Here is a 17869-nt window from a genome sequence, read left to right as displayed (position 1 = left end):
TCCAGCAGAAACGATTCTATGATTCTATGACTAGAAATAGCTTGCTTGTAGTTATTGGTCCAGAAGACCTTGGCCCACGACGCTACAATCAATGGAGTGTGTCATAGGATGAGGTAAGGGGCCATGGAAATCTTTTTGTTTCCTTGCACCATTAGGCATGAAATCTGATTAGTCTTGTCCTCTTATAATTGTGTTTTATAGTCCTAAACCTGGCAGTATGTTCCCAAAAGATCACCAGTATCTGTGAGATACAGTGAGAGTATGCTGATCAGGGTTTTCCCAACCTGTCAGAAACTGCTGTGGCAAGAGTACAGGATGGTTCAAACAGAGCTCATCTGGCTTAAGCAAGAGAAATCCAGTGTACTTAGACACTAACTTTCTATTAAATTCTAGCTGCCCAGCAAAACCATCCTCCTAAAGTAGCCCATATAGGGAAAAAAAGGCACTGCCATTGACTGTGGCAGAGAATGCAAATATCTCAGAAGAACAGCTTTTCTGAATATCTAAATTATATGTGCAAGTGCAGTGATTAAGTGAACTGAATCATGTGATATAGGCTTAGCTCCCCTCCAGTGTGGCAGTCTGGTCATGAAGGGAAGGATCCCATGATTCACATATAGTAAAACATATAGGATTATATGTTTCATACACAATATATGTGCATACATAATAAATATACAAGTTTTGTGTATGAGTGTCTAGGTTTGGTAGCTGAAAAAAAATAACCCTTGAATGTGAATACATATAGCAATGTCTGGAATGATGGTTAAATTAGCTAACATTTAATTGGGGTGCTTGATGGTAACAACTGAAGGTCTAGGTTTTCAAATATTTTTGATACAAGTCTATCTGCTGAATTTTTGCCGTGGTTATTGAGGCAAATTGGGTATTTACTGTGCAAATGGCCACTGTCCATCAGTGGGAAATGGCCTGCTCACTGGAGATAACAAGAGGACCTAACCTTGTAGCCTCTGGCTGGCAAACCATAATTAAAATGCAGTCCTGTCTTCTCTGTGGAATGCTGTTTCCAAATGCTTATATTCAAGTCGCATAACCTCATTCATCAGGCATTCCCCTTGCCCGGAGAACAAGTTTCTTTCAAATGGGTAGCTCACTATATGGCATTTTACAGAGATCTGCTGCAAAGGTTTTTTCGCTCCACGACAAAGACAACAGGATCCACGCAAATAGATTTGGGCTGAGGAACGAGGAAGGACGTTTTGTCATAGCGTTGGGCACTGAAAGACCCCAACAGCTGAGCTTTGTGGTTTAAAGTAGAAAAAGCTTAAGGGGGGGAAGGTGAATCTGCTTTATCTTGAGAGGAGTGCAGCTTTATTTCTCTGCCGATTCACATTTCTTTAGAGACCTGCTAATTGCAACATTTCTCAGTAAGTTACTTAGAGCAATACTGCTGGGTAAAAATTGTGATAAATGCATAAACTGTGTTTTATTGATTTCTGTTGACATTTTACATGCTTCTTATGCATTCCAAACCTCCATTCAGTAATTGTCACTATGGTACACACTCCAGGATAATGAGAGCGAAAGAAGTGAATGAAGCAGTTTCTTGACCATTATAAACAATATTATTCAAGGCTCTGTATGGGGTTTGTTGCCTGCCCTCCAGTATATCTCTATTTGTGCTCATCCCCCGTTGAATTTGCAAGACGATAAATGAAAACCCTTGGTGTTATTTCCTCTGTTAATGATAATAACAAAAATGTTTTTAAGAGAGATTACTTGGAGACTGATGGTAAATTTGGGCCTCTTTAATTTTAGTGCACAGCAGCAATATGGAATCTAGTGGAGGTACTGTAGTTTATTTACCCTTCTACTGCACATTTTGTCTAGATTGCTGTACAGAAAGCTGTTTTGTTACATTATTTCCTTTAACAGAAATTTGTTGCTGAATAAGAGTAGTGTAGCAACACATAATATGGTTAAATGGTAGTAAGACACCAGCTGTTACATTACCCAAGAAATATATAGTCACAACACTGCCATGAAGTTTGTGTAAAAGAACACTGACTCTTGTTTTTTTTGATGCTCACCTATCAGTCAGAGGTACATAAGCCAGCTCAGGTTCTCTTGTATTAAGGGTCTTTACAATAAAGAGGAAAAAAAAGATACCGCATGATGCAAAAATGCATTGACTTTATCTTCATGAGTAGATGTAGTGCTTTTGGGTAATGATCAGGCATTGCTTTCTCTTACTGTTGTTTGATTAAAATGTGAATACAGTCTTGACTTGATAATCTTACCAGGTACACACAGAGCAAAAAAGAAAAGGTATTCTATGCCTCAAATGGATTTGCATAAACCAAACAATCTGTTGCTTGTTGGATTGCAAAAATGGTTTATTTTGCCCATTGGCCACAGGGGCAACAATATTGTATTCTTGATGCCAGAATGTAGCTTTCATGCGTAAGCTCTAAAATGACAATATGCTTTAGCCTCTCAGTGCTTAGATTTGCTTCATTTGGAAATCTTTTAAGTAGTAATAATAATAATGTTTTGAGGAAATTGAGTGGAACACTAAATTATTCTCTGAAACCTAAGTTCAAACTGTGCAAGGCTAAGGGAGCTGAAAATCAATGCACTTTTAAAGTCATTAGAGATCACAAGTGAAATAAGTCTGTGTTGCTTTAGCTAAGCTTTTAGTGTGCCATGGTATTACTACAAAATCAGCCTGAATCTGCATTAATTTCACAGTCTTTTTCTTTAAGGTGCCCAAGGGTGCACGAAGAATAGAATGTAAATCTCAAAAGGCAATGTTCTTATTAGTCAAAAGGGCAGTGAGTCATGCACTAAAAAAGTTGACCTGCACCATGCCCACTGTAGGTATGACTGACAATAGTAAAAGGGTGGAAAAATAGCCCAGGCATTAGCCTACTGGCTTTTCATTACGATTTAAAAGGCCGAGGAGGGGGAAAAAAGTGATTTTTCAGTTATTCATGCATATAGCTTCAGAATTGTTCAGGTTGATGGTAGCTTTCATAAGATGAAAGAATTATACTTGTACCTAGGACTTGGAGAAACAAAAATCATAAAGATTTCTATTCTTAATATGTTATTTTCTTAAATGTTGAGATTCCACCTACATTACTGAATTTTGTCTGAGTCTTTTCACACTTAGTCACAGGCTACTCGGTGGAGTTTTTCTCATCTTTATTTGTATGATCGTTCTCAGTGCATCACGGAATATGTGGCATTATGGACCCCTTTATTAAATTCCCGGTTCAGCTGCCAGTGATGCCAGTCATTTATTCACTGTCCACAGTTTACCTGCACAAAAGCCATAGCAAGCACTTCTTAATGCATGGTCTGAATAGACTAAACTGTGCAATCCAAAGTCTACATAAAAGCTTTACTTATTTCAAACCCTGTGGCTAAAGAACAAAAACAAAACCCCAAAAAACAAAAGAAAAAAAGGAAAAAAAATTAAAAGCCCCAAATTAAAGGAAAAAAAACCCCTTTCTCCTCACCCATCCCCACCTAATTGTTTTTTTTCTTTCATCTATGGTCAGATTAGCAAGTCAGCACTGTCGATAAATAAACTAGAGAAGTTGTTTATTTTTATGTACTACTGAGAACAGTGTCGTCTTGTGGCCGTTCTCGTAGACTGTGTTGGTTTAACAAGCGTCCAACCCTTTTGTCTTGTTGTTTTTTGTCTTTCCTGCTCCCTGTCCCCTTGTTCCCACAGGCTGTGCGTTTGTCACATTTTCTACAAGGGCAATGGCACAGAATGCAATCAAAGCCATGCACCAGTCTCAGACCATGGAGGTACAGTACTGTATCATTTGCCCTTTCTTTGTTTTCTTTGTGCAAATGATTGCGAATGGTAAAGCCATGCTCTCCTGGATCAGATCAGACACATGACAATCACAGATTTAAACTTTTTACCAGCTCACTCTACCTCTCTTTGTGAAGCTTATTTTTCTTAACGACCTGAAAGCTCACAATAAGGTTGCTGTGTGGTATCCAAACATGGCTCTTGAATCCCATTTTCAGTGGTATTCATCAGAAAATAAAAATGCTGTGAATACTGCTCCTTGGTAATACTCAGAGTATATCTGATGAGTAAATTACCTTTAATTTTAACACACACACCCCCAAAGAAAAATCTTAGCTTCTTTTAAGTAGATTTTTAAGTGTTGTGGTTTGTGCTGCTCTGAGAAAAAACTCAAGAGATTTAACCTGGCCACGCTGAGTTACTAATGCATGTGTTTTTCTGCAAATAGAATATCTTTTTAAGTCAATATAATTTCTCCTTCTTCATGTAGCCAATAAAAATGCTAATGATGACAGAGCATATTGAAGTGTGGCACTTCCTGCAGAGCACTATCGTGGCTGACCCCTCACAAGCAACACTCCTTTATTTCCTTCCAAACTGCCTCTATGGCCTCGTACTTTATCATGATGAGCAACACAAAACTTTAAAGTCCTTCACTGAATGTAAATATAGCTGCAGGCTAACAATCCTTTCATTGGAGTGGTCATCGAATGCCACGGCTTGTCTGGCAGTCTCAAAACTTTTTTCAGTCTGTGATTTTTGTCATGGTCTTTCAGAATTTTGCACAAAAAACCGCACAAGTATGAAGTCTTTACTTACTCTGGATCTTCTAGCTTATCATTGGAGAGTGCATGTTATACTGTATTATGTATACTGTATCTTCGTGTAGTGATGATTTTTCTCAGAGGTGGCATTGATGTTATGTGCACTTGTTTCTTTCTTATTTATTTCTTTATTTTCCCACCAGGACCTTTCAATTTTTTTATTTTCTATTTTTTTCCTCAGTGATTTTTCTTTGCAATGCTCCTAGTCTCCCAAAGCATGCTGGGTGCTAAACAATCATTATTGCGTCATGTCGTTGAGCTGCTTTGTGTAATGAGCCAAGTGGGGAGACCAGGGGTGGGAGGGTGGAGAGAGAAGAAGAAGAAAGAGAAGATAAAAACCAAGGCAGTGCATGAAAATGTCACTAACTGTTTCCTGTATAGTACAAGTTATGATATTGGCATTGCAAAGCTATTGTCTTTCCAAACATCACGTTTGAATTTGGTTGAGCTTCTTTTATAATCAATGTGTTTTCTTTTCAGTGCAATGCATTTTTAGACCCTGAGTATACAGTTTTAGATGAGAATCTGCCAATGAGATAATTGAAATTATCTTTACTAGAAAGCTGCTGCTACACAATCTATGCGGTCTGACAATATATTGTGAAAAAACTGCCACTTAAAGTCTCTGAAATAATACTCGTAGTAATTGGTCTGCCATGCACTGCTCCATTAATTCGGATCTATATGTTTTGCTGGGTTTGATTCCAAGTAAAAAGGAAATGTTTATTGGTAACACTGTGTTTTACCTATATTTTCCATGTGTTTTAATGTGTTTTTCTGTCTAGCAAAATGAATTTTACACAGCTCTGCTTCAGCAAATGGTAAAATTAAAGAGATAATACCTCCCAGACAAATTCTCCCATTCTTCTGTTGTATGTAGTACTCCAAAAGAGGCTGCATTTTGATGTGATACTCCTGTTGATGTTAGTTCTATAGAATAGTTACTCTTGGATCAAACTACTTCTCCACACCTTTAAACTAGCCATCATCAATGAGAACCTTAAATTGGCAAGATTCCAAATATTTTGCACTGTGAGCATCTGGGTCTTTGTGTCAATTGAGTTTAGGCTGAGTGTCCCTTTTTGGAGAGATGCAGTATACCCTCCAGCTCCATGAGTGAGAGACTCAACAGAGTCTCTAACTACTGCCTTGACAAAACACATTAAAATATGAAGGCAGCATCAGCTGTTGGGAAGAAAGCAGCACTAAATGATGTGGAAATACCAAGCCATTAAATGATGCCTATCCTGGGAGCTTCCTCTCCAGATAGAAAATGGAAGAGCAATAATATCCCTTTTGCCAGTAGTCTTCTGGTGAGAAGTTAGCCTGAGTTAGCTAGTGTTAAATCTCAACTCTCAGTCTGCAACAGAGGTTCTTGGACACTTTTGTTTCATATGGTTTTGCAAACAAAAGTGGGCTTGTGGGACAATATGTAGTATATAATTATGTTTCAACCCAATCACTGCAGGGTTTTTTTTTCCTGATTTCATTATTTTCACTTCTTTGGCACACATCATTGACCAAGATGAATTTTCAAAGTTGGCTAAGAAGGAACATCGGGAATGTTAATGTCCAGATGAACACGTTTCCTAGAATAATGAATTCTCTTGCTGCTCTTTCCACCTGACTTTCTGACCTGGTTAAATCAACTGATTTTACAAACATTATTGCTGCTCTTGAGTTTTTGTTATTCTGTCTCGTTTCTGTGGAGGTTTTTTTTTGTTTAAGGCATTCAAATGCAGCACCAGTAGAAGACACTAATTTGTTACCGTGGAGTAAATTTGATGCAACAATAACAACCCTTTCCTCTTATAGTGCCACTTGCTACATATAATTTCAGTCTTCAGAATGTTTGCTCTCTTGAAAATGATGAAGTGATGAAATATAGAGCAGACAGTGAAAAAATGAATTATAGATTCATAAATTGCAGAGATATTGTTTTTATACAATTTACTGACATTTAAACATTCATAAATGTGTCAACTGCATTGCTGAGTGCTGAGCTGCTGAACTGAGAACTGACATAGCCATATAATATTTCCTCCTTTGAAATTAATTTCTATTTCTTTGGAAATAGACTTGATTCTGCTGTACATCTAGGTGAAAGGCAGTAAGTTCTGGTTGTTCTTAGCCCAGTGCTACCAAACCTCATATTAAATAGAAATACTTTATTTTCTTATTATCAAAACCAGAAGAAACTCTCACACCCTCCACCTCTGGGCTCCTGTTCTTTCTTTTTTTTTTCAAAGAGCCTTGTTTTTAATATTAGTATAAGAAAATCACTAGAGAGAAGTAATTGTGTAAGATGACTCTGTAATCTTTTTTTGATTGCTGTAGTAGTACATATCTCCCTTCTTCCTTACTGATACAGTGAAAAACATTTTTACAATGAAATGCACTGGAAAGGAGTTGGAGGTGGAATAACAAATCACAAGTTATGATTTTCTGAGATAATTGTAAAGGAACAGTATTGATGGAAGATCTTCATACAAGAGATGTTATTATTACAGTTTATTTCATCTGTTGCTTGTGAATATTCATACCATTTTTCCTGGTGTGGAGTTCTTCAGAAGAAAGGTACACAGCTGCCTCTTGTAAATAATAGAGGAAAGGAACTTTTCTGTAGGTGTTCACAGTGTTGTTAGAGCAGCCATGGGAAGAGTTAGGTTAAGTACAACCCTGCTCTGCCTCCTACGCTACATACTTAGGCTAAAGTGCTGCTGTATCTTTTGGATTTGAGTCACCTTTCACTTCTCATGAAATGTGATCAGATTGAAGATTGAAGTTAGACGAGAAATTAGAATAATAAAGCATGCCGGGTGGAGGGAAGTTATTGATTGTGTTCTATGAAGTTGGAAAATAGTACGACATGGATTGACAGTTTCTATGACTCACAAAAATGCTTGAATTAATTTGAAGAATTGAATCATTGCAGTATATAGTTTGTTCCCTTGATTTGAAAAAAATGAAGACTTTAAAGATTAAAATATGAAAACATATGTTAGTAGGGAAAAAAAAATAGGATGAGAGCAACAGAGACATCTTTCATACTCACGTCTCGTTCTCTCAGTGACTTTTTCCAGGAATACCCAACCTGAAGCCCAAGGGAAATTTCCAGCTTATCTCAAAAGTCCATCTGGTCTGTGACCTCCTACTTCTTCTCAAGGGTCCCTCAGACATGAGTGAGGAGTAGGCTGCAGACTAGATCTTTAGCTCTTTCTTACAGCCTCCCTATTTCCTAAAGTTTCTTGCAACCCTCCAATATCATTTAACAAGAGGCTCATAGAAGCAATAGAAGAACTGGTGGCAATCAGGAATGGGCTGCTATCACCAGAACTAGTCACTTTTGGTCTGCATCCTGCCCTTTGTTCACATCTCAAGGGAGCTTGATAGAAAGCGTACCTGGGAGTGGACCACAGGTGGGTGAATTGTCCTAGCAGCATCGCCCTTTTTGCTCACTTGGGACTGGGGATCCTTGAAATGCAAAGGACCAGTGACCCAATGATGATGGGCACTGCAGTAATTCTGTTGCTCACAGTCTATTTAGATGGGGTACAGAGGGCAGCTGTGCAGAGCGTGCCCACGCAGCCAGAGCATGGTGGCAGGGTGGCATTGGCTGTGTGGTCGCTGGCAGCAAGGAGCTTGGACACCTCTCCCTTTGGCGATGCCTTGAAACAGACTGCAGACAAAGCATCACGTCCATCTCATCAGCTGTGAAGCTTAATTAAAGAGGACTGGTACACTTTGCTGTCTCTGGCAGCAATTTTGATAGCTGGAAGGAAAAGAGAGCCTGAGGAAGGTTGCTTTATAGAAAGAACGGGGGGGACAATAATTTCTCCATAACCTCTCTTCCTAGGAAGCTGGAAATCTTAGTCCTTGCAGTCTTATATATGCCAATCACAAAGTGAGGGTGAGAGATCCTGGTCATGCCTTTGGCAGTGGCCCTATGGCCACGGCTGAGCTCACGCTGCGAGGGTGGCTCGGTGTGATTTAACGCGGCTGTCTTTCCTGGTCTGTCTAACCACAGGGCTGCTCTTCGCCAATCGTGGTGAAGTTCGCCGATACCCAAAAGGACAAGGAGCAGCGGCGTTTGCAGCAGCAGTTGGCACAGCAGATGCAACAGCTCAATACTGCCACTTGGGGAAACCTGACAGGTCTTGGAGGACTCACACCACAATACCTAGCTGTAAGTTCATTTCAGAGATGGGGGCTATATTATGCTGTCATAATTTCAAAACTGTGGTAAATCAGCTACAGTAAACTCCCAGCCATAAATTGCTATGTCCTCCAGGACACATAGCATTGTCTTCTTCTATATAAAAAACTCTATATGTTTATCACATGGCCTAAAAATATATAACAAGGACTAGAATTTGAATAAACACCTCAAGATGTGTCAGTGCTGTCGAAGGCAAGTATTTAAAGTTTACTTGTGCTGCAAAATAGAATGTGATTCCATTAGTTTTATTGTTCTTTTGAATGTTAAGAGTCCGTTTTTTATAGCTGGAATAAAATATAAGTTCTTCCTTAGGGGAGGACAGATAGGCAGCTGAGCACTGTAGGAGCGATATCTATATGGTGCAGCCTCTAAACTAGAATATGATTGTTCAGTCTTCTAATTTTGCCCATTTTCATTTGGAAATGACTTTCACTTTAATGCATGGTCCTGTCAGTGCTAAACATGTATGGTTCATACTACCTCGTACAAAAAATGAAGATGACAGGGAAAAGCCATTTGTTTCTCATAAATTTAAACTAGTATTTCCCTTGGTCCATTTGTAAACGTTAACTACTGCTCCTGTGGGAGAAATCTGAAGTCCACAGCCACATGTCTGAGGTCTTGGGTGGCCAATAGAGACAGCCCAGCTGAGAGGGAGTCTCTGTCTTGTGTGACTGTGGAGCTGGGAGGTCTGGTTGAGCAGCTTTTAGATAACTTGGGAGTTCCTGATGGTTCCAAGTTAGACAGATAGATGCATACCATATATACATGTACTGTGTATGCATAAATACATGATTTGTATGCATACAATGCTTTGCTATAGTGATATAATTACAAACATCAATTTACCTGGCAATTAAAAATATATATTAGTACTGAGGTAGGCTAATTAATACTGTGGTAGGCTAAATTGTTATATAGAAATAGCAGTCTAATGAGTATCTGTGTGCTTGATTCATAAAGATGGTAAAGAAAAAACTGAATTCAATGGGGTGGGGGAGAACGGACTGTGATTGACAGAGATGAGTTATGGTAACTACTAGACTACAGAGGGTTGTAATTAGTCACGCTATGTTGGTTTAAATAGATTTAACACCTGGTTGTTAAAAAGAATAAATTGATTAATTGTTTTAAAGCAGCAACGTTATTGAGTTTCCCTTGTGTCTCTGTGTATCTTAATAGAGATTAGACATTAATATGGATTTACAACATTGACTCCAGGGATGTTCATTGCAACAATAGACAGAAGCAAGAGACTATATAAATGTAAAGGAAAGCATAAACGCTCCAAATGTGAAATGATAGCTCATTTTAGTTTTATCTTCATTTGTTACATTAACGTCAGATAGATTGCTGTGTTGTGTTGTTAATTTGCAGCTTCTGCAGCAAGCAACTTCCTCCAGTAACTTGGGTGCCTTCAGCGGCATTCAGCAAATGGCCGGTAAGTTAAAAACCATTTCATTTTGCTCCAGCTGTGTCTTGTATTCTTAAGCTATTGAATTCTGTACCTCTAATAATCACATTGTCGGGGGGGGGGGGGGGGGGGGGCGGGGAGCAAGGGGCAGTGTTGTGTATTAAATGTGGCAGATGTATCGGCAGGGGACAGCTCGCAGTTCAGCGTCAATAGAAACACTTTCTCCCCTTTTTCAGAAACTGAAATTAAACCTCGTGCTCCCAGGTTGTGCAAACAGTTTGTCTTGCATTAGTCACCTGCCATTTGTCCAAAGTAACCGATTGTAAATTGCAGGAGAGCTCTTAGTCCCTGCAGCCATATCCTACCCTCTGAAAAGTGTCAGTAAAGCAACAGCAGGATTACATTCTAATTTCCAGTGAGATTTCTGTGTCCTGAAAAATCAAATTAATGGCAGCCCTCAAACATTTTAATAATAGGTGGTGAGTAAAAATGTTCTGACCTTTTTAATGAAACCCAAGATTACAGGCCTACCTTCAGTATGAATTTTCAGGCTCCTTTTATAATCATCGAAAATTAACTTGATGCCTTTTTGACTTTGGAACCCTGGTTGACAAAATTACAGAACAGAAGATTTTATAGAAAAGTATAATCCTTAGTCTGGATGAAAAAAAAAGAAAGAAAGAAAGAAAAGGGGGAAAAAAATAATCAAAGTGTGAGCAGATTTGAAAGCCAGCTAGTCGGAGGGTTTCTTAGTAATGAGCTGTGTGCCAGTAGTAACTGATGTGTAGTGATTAGCAAAAGGTCACTCCCACTGTGTGACCTACCATGCTGATACCCTAACTTAACATGATGCTAGAGAAGGCAGCATGTGCAGTAAATCAGAGCACAGATGCACATTATGCCTGCCGCGAGAAACTGTTAAAAAGCTTTTTTTCTTGTTAGAGGGAAAAAAATAAAAGGAAGCACAAACCCCCTAAATTGCTACATTAGTTTATTTTAATCATGAACCCACTGAATCAACGAAATACAACATTATGCTTGCTTCATCATCACAAAACAAGGGCTAAAATATTCAGAAGTCTTTATGAACACCATTTTCTCACTCTTCTTTTCATCGTGGTCTTTTGCTTCTTCTGGTTGTGCTTTGAATGAATCCTGAAATAGTTTAACAAGTATAGATATAGTGCACCAGATAGCTGTATCCCACAGGTATTCTTTGCTCAATTGTTATATTATGCCATTATTGCAGTGACATCAGAGACTAATGTGAACCTTCTGTCTGACAATATAAATTGGCCTACAGATGACAATATCTCTGAATTATTCTCTCCTCCTCAGACCTGCTGGCAGTGCTTGCTGGTTCTATTATGTTACACTTGCAATCTAGCATTTTTTTCATCAAAAAAATGTATCTTAATATGATAAACAGAACAGAGCAGTTCAGTAACAGTTTTATACTTGGCAGTTTTGGAAGTGGATTTGAGCTCAGAAGATAGTGTTTTAATGTTTTCATATTTGGTTAGGTCTACAAAATGAAAGAATTGAGACACCAAGGATAAATCGTGTGTTATCCATTGCATTATGTGCACCTTAGAAGTTTTCTGTTGCCTGTTTCTCACTGTTAGTGGAGATTGAGCTTTGTCTTGAAGAACTGTGTGGAAACTAGGAGTTTTAGTCAAGTAATTTCAGGAGGGGCTCTCAATCCGGGATGTTATGATTCATTCTGTGGAAATATATGGTCTTGAGACTATTAGAAAGCAATGTTAAGAAATCATAGTGGCACATCATTGTTACTGAGGAATATACCTTCTCAACTACAGATTAGATTGCTGATGCACTCATCTGTGGGATAATTTAATGACTGACTGCCTCTCATGGAAAATACGTATTTTTAATCTTATATTTGTGTTACCAAAACAGCTTGAGGTTTACTGCTTTCTCCAAAACATGTAACTCTTAAACCTTTATGTTCAAGGTAGAACTAGTGGTGCTAAATTTCTCTGCAAGCTGTAGCTGTACATGAAGGTGCCAAAGGCTAAGTGCTATTTCATTGTTAGGACTGAGTTCATGTCCTTTCCTCAGAAATCAAACAGGACCAGGTCATACAGTGCATCTCTTATTAAAGATTTGTATATTATATTTTGTGAAAGGAAAATACTCCCGTGTCTGCAGCAATGTCTCTACAGGCCTAGGGTTTTTAAACTTAGGCTGTATGAATTCATTAAAAAAATTAACCTAATATGTATTTCCAGATTGCATACAGCTTTCCTATCCATCTAATATTTCAAGGTGAGGAATAAAATCTAGACACAATTGAGTAAGGTGCTAAAGACGATGTCTTTGCAGCTTACAAGTTCTTTGAACTTTGTGATTGAGGGGTCCAACTTTTATCTTTGAAGTCAATGAGTGTGCTTACCGCATAATTCAAACGCTAAAGGTTTGATCAAAAGCCACATGAGCCATTGAAATTTCACTCTTACTTACATGTCAGGGCTCTAGCCTCTCTTTTGTGCTTAAGTCTCCATGAAGTCACAGTTTGTTATATAAAGACTTCTAATACAGTCACACCCTTGTCCAAAACTAGGGACTTTGGAATCTGCAAGGTTTTATTTGTACTGCTAAAGCTTATGTTGTCTCTGTACCAAACAGAAAGTGAAGAAACACATATGAAGAAATATTTTCCATGCAGTCCTGGTACTATTTCTCAAATCAAAGCATTTTCTTCGTTAGCAGAACAGAGACACTGGTCTTTGTGAAATTCTAAATCACCTTAATATCACATCTCAGTCTGGTTAAAATAGTTTCCATGTGGCAAAAGCGGGAGCTCTTTGGTTTTGTTGATAGGAGTGGGATTTATAGGCATTCCTGGTTGGAGAATAGGAGTTTATTCATTTAGGAGATGGGGATCCAATCCAAGGAAAAATAGGAGTTTTTCTCAAGAGCTCACTAGTACGCAAACATTAAACATGCAGAGCACCAGCTCTAAAAGTGAATGCTGTTCTTGCTTTGCAAGTCTTGCATTGTTTGAGAACTGGTTTAACTAAAAATTGTGATCAATTAAAATTTGAGAGACAAAAAGTTTTGACATTTACCTTTCCAAGCTTTAAGGTTCCACACTTGATTTCCCAGTTTATGTTCTTCTCATTTTTATTGAAAAATGAGATTTTTCATGAAATTGTTTTATTTCAGGAGCCAAACTGAAGAAAATACAATATGTTGAGACTGGTAATAAAGTTGGGAGAGCTGACAGTGCTGCCTTTGGTATTACCCTGGTAATACCTTTGTTAATCCCCTGGTCTCGATTACAAGAGCTAACCCCAGCCTTGCCAAACTCTGCTTCACTGTCCTTTATAAAACATACAAGCACATACCAACATCATGTGTATATTTTATAGTAAGCACTTTCTCAGTTTTCCTCCCCTCCTCTAATACCTGCTAACGCTGATTTAAAGGCAGTGTTTTCTCTCACGTGCCTCTCAAGCCATGGTGTCTAGCCTGTGCTTTGTCTAAGACTAATAATGTAGATGAATTACATGATCTGATTTGATTGTCTTACTTTAAAAAACAATGCAAGCTACATTAAACATTAGCAACCTTTCAAGCAGAAATGATTCCTCCTTCAAATATATACAAATTGCAGGGAATGCTTATCTCAAAGGAGATTGATGTCACTGGAATGTTTGCATTGAATTTGACTGGCACTGGATCAGCTCCTAAAAGCTGCAGTTATTTAAGCCAACCTGCCCGTTGAAGAAGAACCTGGAAAGTACCATATAGATAGTATAAAAGAAAGGTTTGTATTACATAGGGTAATTGTAGGAAATTGAAATGTTCAAAAATACACAATCTATAAAGATTTTCTATTGTCAATGTAAAATGTTTTGGCAGGAATAAATATTCACTTGTACAGAAATATATCTATATGTATGGCCATCCAGGACATACAAACATGTGCAGTACTCATAAATAACACAAAGGGGCTCTTAATTTCATTGAACAGACAGCGTGCTTTGCTTTCGGAAGTAATGCAGGAGAAGAAATCATGCTTTTGGCTTTTTTTGTGTTGGCTTTTAGATTCCTAAACCCTCTACAGCTGGGACATTTTCTGTTTTTCCAATGTGTGCGGGTTTTCCAGTCTTTTCCAAACACTCTCACAGTTTGGGTTGAACTTCTGGCCCTTTCTGATCCCTATTCAATCCATTTCACCCTTCTTCTTTTACCCAAGCCAGATTTCCTCCTGTTGCAGTCTGTAGGAGCAGATGGATGAGAGAAACTCTGTGAGGTTCTGCTTTCTGAATATTTTCCTCTAATTGTTGCATTGGCTCAGTGGACCTAGAGGGACCAGTTGGGAGCCAGGACCATCTGCAGAAAAACTCCATGCTTTTGCATTGGCCCAAGGATTCTTTGTATCTTCTGACTCTTTGATGGCATCATTCCAGCAAAACCATACTGAAAGAGGTTTTCTCCTACTATGACCTCTTTAGGGGTACCATATTAAAAGTAAAGGTCACTGAGAAACTGTTTCAGGCTCAAGATAGCTGTTTCTTAAAGATAACTACCAGTTTTGAAAATATTTACCTCAGGGACCGAAACTGTTGAGCTTTTGTAACACAATTCCATTGAAAGTCCTACTTAATTTAACACATACTTTTAGAGTTGGGGGTTTTTTAGTTGATAAATTAACCAACTCAGTTCAGCATTTCTTGGAGAGGCAGAGTTTGAAGCAAGTGAGCCTGTTCTCAATCCACATGTTGCTTCTGCTCACAGGAGAAAAAGAGGCGCCTTCAGAGAAAAACTAAACACTCAGCAGCTTACGAGACTTCAGGCGATGTGGAAGTTTGTCTCAGTCTTGACACAAGATCTGTAGTTTTTTATTGCCTTGGTTCTTCTCTGAGTTAATTCTTCCCACCAAACCTCAGCAGTCTGGAAATTAGGTGTCTGATCTCCCTGCGATGTCAGTGCAGAGGGAGTCACTCACAGGCTATAATTCATCTTACCAAAGGCTGGGGTTATCTATCTATTTTAGTATTGGATGAATCATCCCCTCACTCAATTTCCTTTGACTATAATAAGAGCCTGGGCAACTAAGTAACTTTTATTTGTATAAAGTTAGATCAGATGAATTCTTCCCACTAAGAGTGCGGAAGTTTCAATTGAGAAAATCATATTTCTTGCCAGAAATGTGTTAAGAACACGCATAATGAAAACGTGCTGAAATCCTACATGAGACAACTAGTAACTCTAGCTTTCAGTTGGATTTAAACACATACTCTTAAAAAACAGGGCTGAATCAAATATTGGCTTAAAAGTCACTTTAAGAGCTTTGTTAAATCAAACACTAAATGTTGGGTACCTTAAGCACTGTTCAGATGAGCAACTTATCTAAAAATATATGCAGAGTATATATGGTTTGATGGAGGTACCACTCAAGTCTCTTACCTATTTTAATTCTTAGAATGTTGCTGGAATAGCATCCTATTCCTTCAGACATGGGCCATGCAGCCTTTACCCCCATCAGCATCCAGAAGGCTGATATCAGTGTTAGGAAATAGTTGCTTTTAGGCCTGGAGATGAAAAATTTTACCTTAATTCTCAATTTTTAAGCTGCAGTCGGGATTTAATTCAGAAAGAATAAGTCCTAATAATTGGGGAGGGTAAAATTTCCAAGGAAAAGGAATTCCAGTTAGTGGGAAGTGCTTATGAGCTTTCCAGATTTGGCTCTGATAATCACCACTGACATCTAAAATCTCCATGCATGTATTTTCACTAAAATGCAGCCAGCTCCTTCTTTTATTAGGAGTTTGTTCAGCAAGTGAATCTCAGCTGTTTCCTAATATGTTTTTATTATGGCTTTGGAAACTCAAGAGCTCGTGAGGCCTAAGAAGTCTTCAGGAACGGCTCGTGATTCTATTCCCTCCTATACAAATACCCAGTAATTCCAAATTTACAGTTATCACAGGAGGAAAGCTGTGGTGACTGAAATGAAGCAAATTGCTTCATTGTATGAAAGTTTGTGTCAGAGGCAGCACGAGAAGTTGTAAAATGTAAATCTTGTGCTCTCAAATTTCCCTGTATTTTCACAGAACTACATCTGTGACTGTGCAGCACTACAAAAATTTCCTGTGAATGTGCTAATAGGCCTTATGAGAATGTTCTATCACCATCCATCTGTCACTTTTTAACAGGCCTGATTGGCAAGCACTTGTAACAACTGACATCTGTTCTCACTTATTGATATGTAGATTTATGGTAATTGCTGTGAACAATAAGACACAAAATTACCTAAGGTGAACATTAAATTAAATTTTCATGCCCCTGTCCTTATAAATAATTTTTTTTTAAATCTTAAGTTTCAAGCTAGACATACTGTGCATCTGTTTTGTACATAATTTAATTGTTTTTTTAATCTGCCAAATAACAAAATGAAAGTTGAATTTCTTTGCGATCTTGAATGTTTGCCAAGCTGATAGTGCATTGGTAAATACATGTTATTAAAAATGGAATCAAACTGTATTATGATTCTGGTTTTTTAATCATTTCCCTTTAATTCCTAACATCGTCTCCATCATGAAGATCAAGAGTTATTTCTTACCCAGAGGCTGGGGTGTTTTTTTTCATCTACAGGGGGATTTTCATTTTTCATGTGCAGCTCTGTGTATGAAGCTGTTCCTCAGTGTTAAGCAATTTGCATTTCTTCAGAGAGAGGTACATTTGCTGAGTGAGCAGCACTTTCAAATAAAAACGATCTACTCATTTGCGGTCCAGCCCTGTTGCGGGATTTGGGACTGTTTTGAAAAAGCTGCAGGATGTGAAATGTGTGAAGAGAAGACAGTGTATGAAAGGGGGAGAGAATGAGTGAGCAGATTAATCCCACAGAACTATACCTTAACCGACGTTCAGTTGAACCAAAAATCCCCATTTGAAAGCAAAGTACTCTTTTGAGTCTGAGTCTTGAAAGCGTTTAGTTTCCCTCCTCGAAGTTTGTCCTAGCAAGCGCGACGTTGACGCACTTGACAAGTTGAGGGAAGAAACCAATAAAGAGAGCCCAGAGATAGTAAAATGCCAGAGGAATGTGAAACAGTGATGACACTGTCCTTCTCTTATGCATGTATGACAACAGCAATCAGTCTTTTTTCCTGAAGGCACTGAAGTTGACACCCTGTAACATCTGCAGAGCTGGTTTGTGGCCAGTGTCTTTTAGTCACCTCTACAGTGAAACAAACTGGGTGGGGAGAAAACTTCGTCACCGCCTAGCTCTTGTTTGTTACACTCTTCTCTTGGCATTGAAACTCTTTCATTGAACTCGTGGCTTCCTCTTGTGCTTCCACAGGAAATGTCCCATAATTAAAAAAATATTTCTGTGGGATGAGGTAATGCTGGTGTTCATTTTGCAACCACACAGGCACAGCAGTGGTTCGTGAGCCCAGAGAGTAGTTGTTTGTTCCACTGCCTGTTGACCTTGTCTTGCCTACTGCACTTCATAGAATCATAGAATGATAGGGATTCAAAGGGAACTTTAGAGATCATCTAGTCCAACCCCCCCTGCAGAAGCAGGTTCACCTAGATCAGGTCACACAGGAACGCATCCAGGCGGGTCTTGAAGACCTCCAAGAAGGGAG

General features: G+C 38.5%; 1 protein-coding gene across 8 annotated transcripts in view; it reads left to right on the top strand.

The window, feature by feature from the left end:
• Positions 1-17869, top strand: part of CELF2 (CUGBP Elav-like family member 2) — a 370482-nt gene that overhangs the window by 314117 nt on the left and 38496 nt on the right. For all 8 annotated transcript variants that reach the window (XM_062020104.1, XM_062020096.1, XM_062020124.1 and 5 more), the window contains 3 exons: positions 3704-3783; positions 8645-8803; positions 10214-10277. In XM_062020104.1, coding sequence (XP_061876088.1) covers positions 3704-3783; positions 8645-8803; positions 10214-10277 — 303 coding nt within the window. The remainder of the gene's footprint in view (positions 1-3703; positions 3784-8644; positions 8804-10213; positions 10278-17869) is intronic.

Source organism: Colius striatus, chromosome 1, assembly GCF_028858725.1.
Source record: "Colius striatus isolate bColStr4 chromosome 1, bColStr4.1.hap1, whole genome shotgun sequence".
Classification (NCBI taxonomy): Eukaryota; Metazoa; Chordata; class Aves; order Coliiformes; family Coliidae; genus Colius; species Colius striatus.
The sequence above is the reverse complement of the archived record's forward strand: the minus strand, read 5'-3'. Positions and strand labels throughout refer to the sequence as shown.